At 29.5% G+C, this 17373-nt stretch overlaps 2 protein-coding genes across 2 annotated transcripts; both read left to right on the top strand.

Annotated features, from left to right (window-relative positions):
* Window positions 1-224: 224 nt before the first annotated feature.
* PF3D7_0712400 (erythrocyte membrane protein 1, PfEMP1) lies at window positions 225-7145 on the top strand (the record flags this gene model as incomplete). The annotated part of the gene is made up of 2 exons (XM_001348997.1): window positions 225-5171; window positions 5898-7145. The coding sequence occupies 2 exons, from the start codon at window positions 225-227 to the stop codon at window positions 7143-7145; spliced, it is 6195 nt and encodes a 2064-aa protein (XP_001349033.1).
* A 1637-nt stretch (window positions 7146-8782) lies between these two features.
* Window positions 8783-16397, top strand: PF3D7_0712300 (erythrocyte membrane protein 1, PfEMP1; the record flags this gene model as incomplete). The annotated part of the gene is made up of 2 exons (XM_001348996.1): window positions 8783-14149; window positions 14961-16397. 2 exons carry the CDS (start codon window positions 8783-8785, stop codon window positions 16395-16397), a joined length of 6804 nt encoding a protein of 2267 aa, XP_001349032.1.
* Window positions 16398-17373: the final 976 nt, after the last annotated feature.

Here is a 17373-nt window from a genome sequence, read left to right as displayed (position 1 = left end):
TATATACAATATTTATATATATTGTAATACATAAATTATACCTTACATATATATATACATTCACAAAAGTGTTATTATTCTTATTCTACCATATTATAATACTACTGTAATATACATACATACATACCCCCACGTACGTACCAAAACACCACCAAACCATGTATGCCACGATATAAACCACGTATGCATGACATAATGTAGTCTGGAAGAAGAAGAATACAAAAATGGCGGCTGCAGGAAGTGGAGGCCAGGGTGCCAGGGATGTATTGGAACAATTTGGAGAAATTGTACAGAAAAAAGTGCATAATGAAGTCGATGCTTATAGAGAAGAACTGAAGGGAAAATTATGGGAAGCAAAATTTGTTGGTGTGTCACATGTTCCTTCAGATCCATGCCAACTTAATCATGAATATCACACTAATGTTACGACAGGAAAAGATGACCCATGTGATAGAAGATGGCCAGTCCGTTTTTCTGATGAAAGTCGAAGTCAATGTACTAAAAATAGAATAAAAGATAGTACTAGCGATACTGTAGGAGCCTGTGCTCCATATAGACGATTGCATGTATGCGATCAAAATTTAGAACAAATAAGGCCTGAACAAATCACAAGTACTGATAATTTATTGGCAGATGTATGTCTTGCAGCCAAACATGAAGGAGAATCAATAATTAAAAACTATCCTCAAGACCGCAATAACAATGAAGTTATTTGTACAGCATTAGCACGAAGTTTTGCAGATATAGGAGATATTATAAGAGGAAAGGATCTGTATCGTGGTGACAAAGGAGAAAAAAAAAAATTAGAAGAAAATTTGAAAAATATTTTCGCGAATATATATGAAGAATTGAAGAATGGGAAGACGAATGGGAAGAAGGGGGAGATAGAAACTCGCTACAAAAAAGATGATGAGGATGGAAATTTTTTTCAATTACGAGAAGATTGGTGGAATGCTAATAGAAATGATATATGGAAAGCATTAACATGTCATGCGCCACCTGATGCTCAATATACGAAAAAGGGACCACACAATCATATAACAGAATCTAATAAGGGACAATGTAGATGCTTTAGTGGAGATCCTCCTACTAATATGGACTATGTGCCTCAATATTTAAGATGGTTCGAGGAATGGGCAGAAGAGTTTTGTCGAAAAAGAAAAAAAAAATTACAAAATGCTCAAAAATTTTGTCGTGATGAATCATCAAAATTATATTGTAGTCTTAATGGATATGATTGTAAAGCAACGATCAGAGCAAACGATGAATATACTATTAGCCAAGCATGTGCTAAATGTTTTTTTTCGTGCCATCGTTTTGTAAAATGGATAGACAATCAAAAATTAGAATTGGAAAAACAAAAAAAAAAATATGATGAAGAAATAAACGTAACTACTGAAACATCAAAAAAAACTGAACATGGAAGAATTAATATTATATATGCAAAAAAGTTTTATGATATATTAAAAGAACAATATGGAAAAGTAGATAATTTTTTAGAATTGTTGAGTAACCAAAAAGAATGTAAAAATCACCCTGAAGTTAAAGGAAAAAATTCTATTGATTTTAAAAATGACAATGATACTTTTTCTCGTACAGAAATTTGCGAACCTTGTCCATGGTGCGGGGTCAAAAAACAGGAAGATGGAAATTGGAAAAGGTTAGAACGAGGTCATCCACATTGTCCAAAAAAACCTCCTTATACACCTCCAGATGGTGCAAAATGTACTGAAATTGATGTACTTTATACTGGTGAGAGAAATAATGATATCCTAGATAAATTAAAGGAATTTTGTAGAAGTGAAGGTAAAAATGAACGTAAAACTGATTTTAAAAATGAACAATGGAAATGCTACTATAAGGATTCATATAATAACAAATGTGTTTTACAACCTGATAGAGATCTTGGAATTGAGAAAAAAGTAAAGAATTATGTAGATTTCATGATGTTTTGGATTAATCATATGTTAAAGGATTCTATAGATTGGAGAAAATATATTAAGAGATGTATTAATAATAGTGCATCAAATGAATGTAAAAAAAATATGTGTTTTAAAAATTGTCAATGTTTCGAGAAATGGATAAATAAAAAACAAGATGAATGGAATAAAATAAAGAAGCATTACAATAACGAAAAGGGTTTCGGGGAATTTGGTTCTTATAATACGCTTGAATATATTTTGGAAGAAGATTTTTTCAAAGGTATTTCCGAAGCTTATGGAAGTGTAGATGCAATAGAAAGAATTAAGAATATAACAAAAAATCATGTTTCCACAGAAGAAATAACGAATGCAGAAAATGAAGAGTTTGCAATAGATATTTTATTGAAACATGAATTAGAAGAAGCACAAGAATGCAAAAATAATAATCCGGAAGACCAAAAATGTAACGAACCCCACGATGAAGAAGAATACGAAGATGAACACGAAGAAGAAGTTTACGTCAATAATCCGTGTGCCAAACCTAGTGGAAACTATCCTGCGCTTGCGCATAACGTAGCATACCAAATGCATGAAGTTGCAAAGACACAATTGCGTACACGTGGTGGTAGAAATGCTTTGAGGGCTAATGCAGCTGAAGGTAAATACAAAAACAATAATAAGGAATTTACATTCAATGGCAACATATGTAGTATAAATGAAAACCATTCCAATTGTAATCATAATTATTCAAGTGGACCATGTGGAGGTAAAGATGGCAGAAATGAGATGTTTGAGGTAAAGGATGGTTGGAAAAGTGGGGCAGACGTAAGTAAAGAACACGCAGAAGATGTTTTCTTGCCTCCGAGAAGACAACATTTTTGTACATCAAATTTAGAAAATTTGAACACGAATAGCAAAGGACTTAGTGACGGTACTCTTGCTAGCCACTCTCTATTGGGGGATGTACTTCTTTCTGCAAATAAGGAAGCAGGATTCATAAAAGACAAGTATAAGAACCAACCAACTTTAGGAGGCTTTAAGGACGAGGCGACTATATGTCGAGCGATGAAATATAGTTTTGCAGATATAGGAGATATAATTAAAGGAACCGATTTGTGGGATGGAAATAAGGAAGAAACAGATACCCAAAGAAATTTGGTAACAATATTTGGTAAAATTAAAGACAAAATTCGTGATGAAGCAACCAAAAAAAAATATAGCGACGCTCAAAAACATTTACAATTACGTAAGGATTGGTGGGAAGCAAATCGAGACCAAGTTTGGAAGGCGATGCAGTGTGGCAACGACAACCCGTGTAGTGGTGTAAGTGGTGTCCCATTGGATGATTACATCCCACAAAGATTGCGTTGGATGACTGAATGGGCCGAATGGTTTTGCAAAATGCAATCACAGGAGTATAACAAATTGATGGAGGCTTGTACTGGGTGTATGAAGAAGGGTAAGGATGGTGAAGGATGTACGCAAAAGACTCAGGAATGTGCACTGTGCAAAGCAGCATGTGATGCATATAAGAAGGAAATAGAAAAATGGCAACGTCAATGGAATAATATGCAAGTACCGTACATAACGTTATACGAACAAGCACGAACTGTTCGTGATGGTACTGTTATTGGTGATGTAAGCGATCAACAAGTTATTGCTTTCTTCAAAGAATTACACCAACAAAATGGTGGCAAAAAAAGTGTCGATACCGTGTATTCTACTGCTGCAGGATATGTACACCAAGAAGCTATAATGAATTGTGAGAAACAAACACAATTTTGTAAAAACAAAAATGGTGAGAACTCAATTAGTGGTACACAAAACAACCAGAAATATGCTTTTATGCAACCTCCAAAAGGATATGAAAAAGCATGTTCTTGCGAGGACTATTATAAAGCGGCAGATCCACAAGACGATGCGTGCACAATAGTTAAACAACTTTTGGGAAATAAGGGCGCAGCAGATGATATACAGGGATGTAAAAAAAAATATGATGGAATAAACCCATATCCTTCATGGAAATGCGACAAAAGTTTAGTGGATGAAGATGGTGTGTGTATGCCTCCAAGAAGACAAAATTTATGTGTTCATTATTTAACACAACTGGATGACAAGGACGACGAAAATAAATTAAGAGAAGCATTTATCAAATCTGCAGCAGCAGAAACATTTGTGTTATGGCAAAATTATAACAGTAAGAATGATAATGACGCTCAACTATTAGATAGTGGGATCATCCCTCCCGAATTTTTGCGATCCATGTTCTATACGTTTGGAGATTATAGAGATATATGTTTGGATACAGACATATCTGCAAAAACTCCAGATGGTGATTTAGAGCAGGCAAAAGAAAATATAGGTAAAGTTTTCCAAAAAATTGGCCCCAAAACTGCTAATCACAAACCTCCTCGTGGTATAACACGCGAAGACTGGTGGAAAGAATATGGTTCTCAAATATGGAAAGGGATGTTATGTGCTTTAAGTTATGATAACGAAACAAGAATTATGAATGAACGTGTGCGCAAACAACTTATGGACTCCATCTACAACTACCACATACTAAAAAATCATCTCGAGAATTTTGCGGAAAGACACCCATTTTTTCGTTGGTTTATTGAATGGACTGACGAGTTTTGTCAAGAACAGAAAAAGGAGTATAACGATTTGGTGCAGAAGTGTACTGGTTGTAATGAACAAACATGTGACAGCGAATGTGAAACTTGTAAATCACAATGTGGACAATATGAAAAATTTATTACACAATGGAAAAGCCAATGGGAAAAACAATCAGGTAAATATGACAAGTTATATGCAGAAGCTAAAGTTACTAGTACACCTACTACAGATCCAATTGAAACAAAACTTCTAAAACATTTAAAGGAACTTAAAGACCACAGTACCAATAGTGACAAATATTCTACTGCAGGAAGATACATGAAAGAAGAAGGATATATTAATGACTGTGAGTTAAGTAAACAAAATAAATTCGAAAAAAATTGTAATGATGGTAGTAACGATAATTATGCTTTTAGAACTTACCCAAATGACCATCAAACTAAGTGCGATTGTAAAAAGAAGGAGGCACCTCCCCCTGAACCTCCAGCAAACGTAGTACCAAAAGTAATACCAAAATCCCGAACCCCACGTGAAGCAGGATCTTCCCATTTACAAAACGCCCTATTATCTTCTACCATCATGTGGAGTATTGGCATCGGTTTTGCTGCATTCACTTATTTTTTTCTAAAGGTATTATATATATATGTATATATGTGGATATATATGCGTTTTGTGTATATGTATCTGTTAGTATGTTTGGATATATATTTGTGTATATGTATGTGTTTTATATATATATTTTATATATATGTATTTATATTAAAAAAGAAAAAAATGAAAAAAAAAAAAAAAAAAAATATATATCATCAAATAAAAAAAAATGAAAGAAATTTTTAAAATAATGAAAATTAAAATTAAAATAAAAATATAAATTTTTATAAAATAAAAAATGAAAAATTTTATCAAAAAAAATTAAAAAAAAATTATATTAATAAAAATAATGATTATAAAAAAAATTTATTAGAAATAAAATAAAAAAAAATTAAAAGAATGTTAAAAAAAAAATATATATATAATAAAAAAAATAAAAATTAAAAAAATGTTAAAAAAAAATATATATATCATAAAATAAAAAAAAAATAAAAAAATTTAATTAAATAAAAAAAAATAATAAATAAAAAAATTTAATTAAATAAAAAAAAAAAAATTAAATTAAATACATGTACATATACACATACATATATATACCCATAAATACATTCACATTTACACATACATATATATATTATATATATATATACCCATAACTACATACATACATACATACATACATACATACATACATACATACATACATACATACATACATACATACATAAATATATACATACACATATATGTTCATTTTTTTTTTAGAAAAAAACCAAATCATCTGTTGGAAATTTATTCCAAATACTACAAATACCCAAAAGTGATTATGATATACCGACAAAACTTTCACCCAATAGATATATACCTTATACTAGTGGTAAATACAGAGGCAAACGGTACATTTACCTTGAAGGAGATAGTGGAACTGATAGTGGTTACACCGATCATTATAGTGATATTACTTCATCTTCCGAAAGTGAGTATGAAGAATTAGATATTAATGATATATATGTACCTGGTAGTCCTAAATATAAAACATTGATAGAAGTGGTACTTGAACCTAGTGGTAACAACACAACAGCTAGTGGTAAAAACACACCTAGTGATACACAAAATGATATACAAAATGATGGTATACCTAGTAGTAAAATTACAGATAATGAGTGGAATACATTGAAAGATGATTTTATATCACAATATCTACAAAGTGAACAACCAAAGGATGTACCAAATGATTATAGTAGTGGTGATATTCCATTCAATACACAACCGAATACTTTATATTTTGATAAACCTGAAGAAAAACCTTTTATTATGTCTATTCATGATAGGGATTTATATAGTGGAGAAGAATATAATTATAATGTTAATATGAGTACTAATAGTATGGATGATATTCCAATTAATAGTCATAATAATGTTTATAGTGGTATAGATTTAATTAATGACACGTTAAGTGGTAACAAACATATTGATATATATGATGAAGTGCTAAAAAGAAAAGAAAATGAATTATTTGGGACAAATCATGTGAAACAAACAAGTATACATAGTGTTGCCAAACTAACAAATAGTGACCCCATCCACAACCAACTGGAACTATTCCATAAATGGTTAGATAGACATAGAAATATGTGCGAAAAGTGGGAAAATCATCACGAACGATTAGCCAAATTGAAAGAAGAGTGGGAAAATGAGACACATAGTGGTAACACTCACCCTAGTGATAGTAACAAAACGTTGAATACTGACGTTTCGATACAAATACATATGGATGATCCTAAACCTATAAATCAATTTACTAATATGGATACTATCTTGGAAGATCTGGAAAAATATAATGAACCTTATTATGATGTACAAGATGATATTTATTATGATGTAAATGATCATGATACATCAACTGCGGATAGTAATGCTATGGATGTTCCTAGTAAAGTACAAATTGAAATGGATGTAAATACGAAATTGGTGAAAGAGAAATATCCTATAGCAGATGTATGGGATATATAATATATATATGTATGTATATATATATATATATATATGTTTGATTTTTTGTTTATGTGTGCATTATTTTATATTTTATTTGTATTATATTTTATTTGTGGAATATGTTGTATTTTTTGTTTTAGTTATAATTATTTTTTATTTCTTTGAATTAAACTTATTTCATATATTTGATTGGTACATCCATATATTATATATATATAATTTTTCATGTACTAAATTATATGTTTTTTTTTTATTTTTTTTTTTTTTTGTATAATATGTATATATTATTTGATATTATATATTAGTTTTTTTATATTATTTTTATTTTATTTTTTTTTTGTGTAATATGTATATATTATTTGATATTTTATATTTATTTTTTGTTTTTTCTTTTTTTTTTTTTTTTTTTATATATGATATTTGTACGATATATTTATTATTTTTTTTTTATTTACTACGTTAATTTATTTGATTTTTTTTTTTTGTTGTAAATAAAAAATTAAACAAAAATTAAATCTTAAAAAAAGAAATATTTATATATATATATATATATATATATATATTAATGTTATTGAGAATACGTATGCCTTTATGTATATATATATGTTGAGAGAATACGTATGCTCCTATATATATTTATGTTCGAGGAATACGTATTCTTTTATATATATACATTTAAGTTATTATTAAGTAATATATAAAACATAAAATAAATATATATTTTAAAATTTATTTTAATTAATAATATAATAATTTTTTTATCTCCTTTTTATTAAATTTTTTTTTTTTTATTTATTTCGATACGTTCTTGTTCTCGATTTTATTTCTACGTTATACTACAGGATATGTCATATATTATATAATATATTATATATTACATTATGAAAAAAAATAAGAATATAAAATATTATATTTATATTTATAATGTATTATTTTTAATATAATGAAAAATATAAATATATATATATATATATGCATATATATTTTTTTTATGTAGATATATGATAGATAATATAGATAGAGAGAAACGAAAGAAGATATTTGCCTCTGTTGTTATCTCTAAAATATATATATAATTAATTAAAATAAGGCGAAAAAAAAAAAATATATTAAGGTTTATAATTAAATATATAAACATGTTGTATGTTTTTATATGTTTGTATTTTCGTATTTTTTTTTTTTCTCATTTATAATTTTACAAAATATATAAAACATAAAAAAATAAAAATAATATATGTAATTAAATATTTAAATAAAGGAATACATGAAATATAATATTTTTCATAAAATGTAATTGTTGTTTTTTTTTTTGTTAGAATATTTAAATTTATTATAAAAATATTAATATATATTTTTTTAAAAATATATATATAAAACTAATAATTATTATTATATACATATTAAATATTATTTATTAATATATATTATATATATATATTATAATATTACTACTATTATAATTACTATATATATACAAATATATATATAATACTTATATATATATATATTCCAACACAATACTATTATTATTATTCTACCATATCACTATACTCCCATAACATACGCAATACGCCACCACCACTCCCCAAACGAACCATGCAAGCTCCAAAATATATGTATGACATGACATAATGTAATGGGGGGAATTAACCAAAATGGCGTCGCAAAGTGGTGGAGGTAGTCCACAGGATGCCAAACATGTATTGGATGAATTTGGGCAACAAGTGCACAAAGAAGTGAAAAAGGAAGCTGAACGACGTAGTAAGGGTGAATTGAAAGGATTGTTAACCAGTGCAAAACTTTCTGGTGGGGAAATAGCTGGCACCACAGATCCGTGCAGCTCTGATTATACTAAACATTTTGAGGCTAACAGTAACAGGTATCCGTGCGGAAATACAAATGTAGACCGTTTTCCCGATAATGATGGAGCAGAATGTGATAATAGTAAAATAAAAGGTAATAAAGGTAAAGAAGATAATAGTGAAGGAGCTTGTGCTCCATATAGACGATTATCTCTATGTAACAAAAATTTTCAAAATAACAATAATGATCATAGTAGTAATGCTAAACATGATTTATTATTAGATGTGTGCATGGCAGCAAATTACGAGGCACAGTCATTAATAACTTATCATGACAAACATGAACTGACTAATGTGGGTTCTCAAATATGTACCGTATTAGCACGAAGTTTTGCAGATATAGGAGATATCGTACGCGGCAAAGATTTATATCTTGGAAAAAAAAAAAAAAAAAAAACAGAAACAGAAAGAGAAAGAGATCAATTAGAACAGAAATTGAAAGGAATTTTCAAGAAAATATATGAAGGATTGACAGGTGGTGTAAAAGACCACTACCAAGATACTGATAATTATTATGAATTGAGAGAAGATTGGTGGGCTCTTAATAGAGACCAAGTATGGAAAGCCATAACATGTAAGGCGGACAATAGTAATAGATATTTTCGAGCAACGTGCGATAGTGCTGATGGAAAAGGTTCATCTGTAGCTAGAAACAAATGCCGCTGTAAGGACGAAGAGGGCAAAAATGAGACCAACGAGGTTCCCACATATTTTGACTACGTGCCGCAGTATCTTCGCTGGTTCGAGGAATGGGCCGAAGACTTTTGTAGGAAAAAGAAAAAATATGTTGATATAGTTAAAACATATTGTCGTGGCAAGTACCAGGGTGAAGAACGATATTGTAGCCGTAATGGATTTGATTGCGAAAAAACAGTTAACGCACGAGGTAAAGTACGTATGGGTAAAGGTTGCACTGACTGTTTTTTTGCATGTAATCCTTACGTTGATTGGATAGATAACCAACGAAAACAATTTCTAAAACAACGAAACAAATACGCTGACGAAATAAAAATATATACAGAGGGAGCATCAGGTGGTAGTAGGCAAAGACGAAATGTACGTAGTAATTATGATAATGGGTATGAAAAAAAATTTTATAAGGAACTAAAAAATAGATATGGAAGCGTTGAAACTTTTTTGGTATTATTAAATAATGAAAAAGCATGCACAGCTGTTGACGACGACAAAGGAGGAAAAATTGATTTTAAAGAAGTTAATACTGGTGGTGCTGCTAGTGGTGGTACTAGTGGTACTAATGTTGAAAGTCAAGGAACATTTTATCGTTCAAAATATTGCCAACCATGTCCTCTATGTGGGGTCGAACGTAAAGGTGGTAGTGGATGGGAAGAGAAAGATAAAATTGAAAAGTGCAAGAGTATAAACCTTTATAAGCCTAGAGATGACAAAGTTGGTACTACTATTAAAATCCTTAAAAGTGGTGAAGAAGAAAAAGATATTGAAACAAAATTAAAGGCGTTTTGTGATAATAAAGATAGTGGTAATAGTGATCCTTCTTTGTATGATCCATGGCAATGTTATCAAATTGGTGAGCTGACGAAAGATCAAAAAGAAGGGGGTGAGGATGACCTAGACTATGAAGCGGATGTACAAACTGGAGGCGGATTGTGCATATTAAAAAAAGAAAAAAAGACTGATAATGACCCTGATGAAATCCAAAAGACATTCAATAATTTTTTTTACTATTGGGTGGCACATATGTTAAAAGATTCTATATATTGGAGAATGAAAAAACTTGAGAGATGTTTACAAAATGGTAACAAAAAATGTGGAAATCAAAAATGTGAAAAGCCTTGTGATTGTTTTCAAAGATGGGTTCAACAAAAAGAAACCGAATGGGGGAAAATCAAAACGCATTTTAACACGCAAAATATTGGAGCTTTAACAGGATGTAATCCTATCGTAACTCTTGAAGGTGTTTTGAAATTACAATTTTTGAAAGACGAATCCACAGAAGATTCCGAAGAAAATTCCAAAAATAGTCTGGATTCAGAGGAACTAAAACACCTAAAACACCTTAGCGAAATGTTGCAAGGAACAGGTGTTGATGGTCTTACCTGTAGTGACTCCGGCACTGAACAAAAAACTTTAATGGATAAATTGATCGACTACGAAGAAGGAATTGCCACTGAATGCAAAAAATGCGACGAGCCAAAACCCGAAGGTGCCGCTGGAGGTCGCTCCGACGGACCACCCGGCAGCCCACCACGACCTGCAGAGAAAGACGAAGACCACCACTCTGATGAATCCGACGAAGAAGAAGACGAGGAACACACGGAACAGGGGGAGGAAAAGACGGAGGGGAAAACAGAGGAGCAGCCGGAGGAGGTGAAGGAACACACAGAGACACCAGAAGACGAAGTAAATCCATGTAAAATAGTAGAAACACTATTTACTAGTGACGACAACAATGCTCTCAATGAAGCATGTAAACAAAAGTACCAATATGGTAAGGAAAAATTCCCCAATTGGAAATGTATACCAAGTGGTGACAACAGTACCACAAGTAGTGAGGGTGGTGACCGTGGCGGTCAATCACGTGCCAAACGTGCAGCACCTCGTGAATCCACTACATCTAGTGGCGACACCACCGGTGGTAGTATTTGTGTGCCACCCAGGAGGCGAAAACTATATATAAAAAAGATAGTAGATTGGGCGGAATCACAGTCGAAGACACTAACAAGTGTTAATGGAGATGGTAATGGGTCACAGGAAGTAGTTAGTGTTAATGGAGCTAGTGAGAGTGGTAGTCAAGGCTCACGTAGTGACTCGTCAAGTAGTAGTAGTAGTGATTCATCACAAGGTACCACTTCGGCGACCTCGCAGTCACCAAATGGTGACTTGCTCACCGCCTTCGTGGAATCTGCTGCAATAGAGACGTTTTTTTTATGGGATAGATATAAAAAAATAAAAGACATAGAGGAAAAAGAAATAAAAGAAAAAAATGAAATATATGGAATATATACATCATCCGTCGATGAAAAACCCCAAAACAAATTAAATGGTGGTGACATCCCCAACGATTTCTTGAGATTAATGTTTTATACATTGGGGGATTATAGGGATATATGCATAGGTGTTAAAGAAGATGTGATTAAGGCGTTAGAAGCTAGTAGTGACAAAAATATTGAGACAATAAAAAAAGCTATAGATGAAATTTTAAGCAAACAAAGTAGGAACAACCAACAATCTGGCCAAAAAAGTGAAAACCCACGTGATACATGGTGGAAAACAAACGGTGAACATATCTGGAATGCTATGGTATGTGCACTAACATATAATGAAGACACAAGTGGCGCAAAAGGCAAACAACCACAACAGGACCAGAGTTTGAAAGACAAACTTATTGACAAAAAAACCGGCAAACCCGAAGGCAAATACCATTACGAAAAAGTGACACTCGAAAATAGTGATACCCAAGCCATTTCCAACGACACCATCAACAACCCCAAATTAAAAGATTTTGTGGAAATACCCCCATTTTTTCGTTGGTTACATGAGTGGGGAAGCGACTTTTGTGGTAAAAGGGCGCGGATGTTGAAAAACGTTAAGCATAATTGTCGTAATATTGACAATCCAGGTCACCAGTATTGTAGTGGGGATGGATATGATTGTGAAAAAATAAAACCTGAGAATTATAAAAATATTTCAGATTTAGATTGTCGTGATTGTTATAAACAATGTAGAAAATATAGAAAATGGATAGAAAAAAAAGTAGAAGAATTTCATAAGCAAGAAAAGAAATATAAAGGGGAACATGGAAAATTAAGGAATGATAATTGTAGTGGTAATGATAATAAAGAATATTGTGAACAAATAAAACAAAAAACTTCTGCTGCAGATTTTTTGGCAGCATTGAAACATTGCAAAAATGATCAAATTGATGGGGAACAAGGTAATCAGGAGGATAAAAAAAATAATGAAATAAAATTTGAGGAACCTCTCAAAACGTTTGGTCCTTTAGAATATTGTAAAACGTGTCCTTTTAATGGAGTTAATTGTACTGTTAGACGTGGTACAAATGGATGCATAGAAAATGGACAGATATGGAAAAAGGTTTTTGAAGGAATAAGTGGAAACGGTGAAAACAGTACTATTACCGTAGATATGATTGATCGTAGGGGACCGTTTATTGAAAAGTATTTAGGAGATTCAAATGATTTATTTAAAACATCAAAATTATTTAAAGGTATAAGAAAACAAAACTGGACTTGTAAATTTAATAAAGATAAAAATATGGATGTGTGTCACCTTACTAATTTTAAAGACAATATAGACCTTAATGAATATACTACATTTAAAGTATTGCTAATATATTGGTTAGAAGATTTTTTATATGGTTATTATTTATTGAAGAAAAAAAAAAAAATCTATCTATGTACACAAAACAAAGAACAGACATGTAGTGAAGAATCTAAAAACGATTGTGCATGTGTGAAAGAATGGATAGGAAAGAAAAGAGCAGAATGGAAGACAATACGAGATCGTTTCAATGATCAATATAAAAGTGAAAATTCAGGTGATACTTTTCCAGTGAGAAGTTTTTTGGAGGGCTTGATACCTCAAATTCCTGTTGCAGACGTTCAAGGAAATGTTATAAAATTAAGTAAGTTCGGTAATTCTTGTGGATGTAGTTTCAGTGCGCACTCAACAAATGGTAAAGACGATGCTATAGATTGTATGATTAAAAAGCTTGAAGAAAAAGTAACATCTTGTTTATCCTCAACTAGTGGCGATAACCTAGCACAGTGTGAAAATTCCACCCCCCTTGAAGACGACGATGAACCCTTTGAAGAGGAAGAAAACCCAGAAAATATGCGACCGGGATTTTGTCCACCCCCAGAGGAAAAAACAGAAATAGAGGGAACAGATAAGAAGTGTGAAGAAGCACCGACGACACCACCCGAACCAGCACCACCAGCAAAGAGTGGTGAAGGCACAGAGGAACTTCCATCTGCACCAGAACCCCCACAGGACAAAGCCCTACCCAAACCTGCGGCACAACCAAAAGATAAAAAACGACCCAAACGACAACCCCAAAATCCGTGGGAACATCCCATTGTCATACCTTCCCTTGCGACTTCTACATTAATGTGGACTGTTGGAATTGGTTTTGCTACATTCACTTATTTTTTTCTAAAGGTATTATATATATTGCGTATATGGATGTGTTTTGTTTATATGTATTTGTGGGGTGTGTTTGGATATATATATAAATATATATATGTGTATGTATATGTATGTTTGAGCGTTTGGATATATATATGTGTATATGTATGTGTTTTATATATATTTTATATATATGTATTTATATTGATAAAGAAAAAAATGAAAAAAATGAAAAAAAGAAAAAAGAAATATAAAAAAAAATTAATTAAAATAAAAAAAAAAAAAAAAAAAAGGAGAAAAATATTTTAAAAATAATAAAAATTATAATAAAAATATAAATTTTGATAAAATAAAAAATGAAAAATATTATCAAAAAAAAATTAAAAAAAATTTTATATATAAAAAAAATGATTATAAAAAAAACTTATTAGAAATAAAATAAAAACAAATTTATTAAATAAAAAAAAAAAAAAAGAAAAAAAAAATGTTAAAAAAAAAAAATATATATCATAAAATAAAAAGAAAAGGGAAAAAATGTTAAAAAAAAAAATTAAATTAAAAAAAAAAAAAAAAAAATTTCTTTAAATAAAAAATAAAAAATAAAAAATTATATTTACAAAAAAAATTAAAAAAAAATTATACAAGGAAAATTAAATATAAATTTAAATAAAAAAAAATTAAAAAATTTAATTAAATAAAAAAAATAAAATAAAATTTAATACATGCACATATACACATACATATATATATATACCCATAACTACATACATGTATACATTAACAAACACATATATATAACTAAATACATATATACATACACATATATGTTCATTTTTTTTTTTAGAAAAAAACCAAATCATCTGTTGGAAATTTATTCCAAATACTGCAAATACCCAAAGGTGATTATGATATACCTACATTGAAATCAAGCAATAGATATATACCCTATGCAAGTGAACGATATAAAGGTAAAACATATATTTATATGGAAGGAGATAGTAGTGGTGATGAAAAATATGCATTTATGTCTGATACTACTGATGTAACTTCTTCCGAAAGTGAGTATGAAGAGATGGATATAAATGATATATATGCACCACGTGCTCCTAAATATAAAACATTGATAGAAGTGATACTTGAACCATCAAAAAGGGATACACAAAATGATATACCAAGTGGTGACATAAATAGTGATATACCAAATACACCTAGTGATACACCGTCACCCATTACTGATGAAGAGTGGAATACATTGAAAGATGATTTTATATCTAATATGTTACAAAATGAACAAGAGGATATACCACAACCTGACGTATCTAAGGAATTACCATTGAATACCCATCCCACCCCGTCACATGATACGTTGGACCAAAAACCTTTTATTATGTCCATTCATGATAGAAATTTACTTAACGGAGAAGAATACAGTTATGATATAATTAATAATATTGGTAATAATGATTTATATAGTGGTTTTGATCCAAAAAGTGGTGACAATGTTTCATATAGTGGTACAATTGGTTCAATTAGTGATAAAACCAGTCCATATAGTGGTATAGATTTAATTAATGATTCGCTAAATAGTGGTAATCATATTGATATATATGATGAAATATTGAAACGAAAAGAAAATGAATTATTTGGAACAAATCATGTGAAACATATTAGTACACATAGTGTCGCCAAACTAACAAATAGTGATCCTATAGAGTGTCAGTTGAACTTATTCCATAAATGGTTAGATAGACATAGAGATATGTGCGAAAAATTTAGTAACAATAAGGAGGAATTGTTAGATAAATTGAAAGAACAGTGGGAAAATAAGACACATAGTGGTAACAAACATAGTGACATACCTAGTGGTAAACTAAGTGATACACCTAGTGATAACAACATACATAGTGATATTCATCCTAGTGATATACCTAGTGGTAAACAAAGTGATATACCTAGTGATAACAACATACATAGTGACATACCATACGTGTTAAATAGTGATGTTTCCATACAAATAGATATGGATAATCCCAACCAAGTGGATGACAACACATACCTTGATACATACCCCGATAAATCTACTATGGATACTATAATGGATGATCTGGAAAAATATAATGAACCATATTATGATATTTATTATGATGTAAATGATCATGACGCATCAAATGTGGATAGTAATAATATGGATGTACCTAGTAAAGTAAAAATTGAAATGAGTGTAAAGAATACCCAAATGATGGAAGGAAAATATCCTATAGGAGATGTGTGGGATATATGAAATTGTAGGTGTTTGTTTGTTTGATGTATTTTTTTTTTTTTTTTTTTGTGGAATATATATAAATTATTTGTGGTTTATATTCTATTTGTTATTTGTTGTATATATGTTATATATTTTTTTATTTGTGTATTTTTTTTATGTAATTTTTTTTTTTTTTTTTTTTTCGTATTTAATTTTTAGTGTTATAAATTATATTATATTATATTATATTATATTATATTATATTATATTATATTATATTATATTATATAAAGTCCTATAATATTTTCAATATATATAATAATAAGAATTAATATAATTATTAAAATATACAGTTATAATTATTTTGTCACAACATGTAATAGTTTAATTATTATATAATGAATTGTAAAGTTGTATATGAAGGTTTTATATATTTAACACAATATATATATAAAACTATAATCTACAATCTCTAAATTATAAATAGATTATGATGCTATATGTTACAACAATGTCGCATATTATTCTATTAAATATAATAGTTTATCTTGTGTATAATATATATATATATTTAATTTACATTTAATTACAAAATTTAATATTTAATCTATGATAATAATACAACATTTTTTTTTTTTAATAGAATATAATTTTTAAAATACTTTTTAATATATATATATATATATATATATATTTATTTATTTATTTATTTATATTTATATAATTTTAGACACATTAGAAAGAAATCTATATTATACAATAAATTTCAGAAAAAAAAATTGAAGAAACCAAATAAAATTATTAAAATATATAACGTTTAACAGTTATAAAAATTTATATTCTATTTGTTTTTTCTTTAATATCACATATTATGATGTACAAAGATTCTGACTAATTCTTATATAATTTCAATATTGTAAACATACATGTTGCAATATAAATTGCACATATATTTTCTAAGCAGTTGTAAATTATATGAGATATATACCTTGAACAACTATTACACTACATATTT

This window comes from Plasmodium falciparum, assembly GCF_000002765.6.
Source record: "Plasmodium falciparum 3D7 genome assembly, chromosome: 7".
NCBI classification, from domain to species: domain Eukaryota; phylum Apicomplexa; class Aconoidasida; order Haemosporida; family Plasmodiidae; genus Plasmodium; species Plasmodium falciparum.
This window is presented reverse-complemented; position numbering and strand designations above follow the sequence as displayed.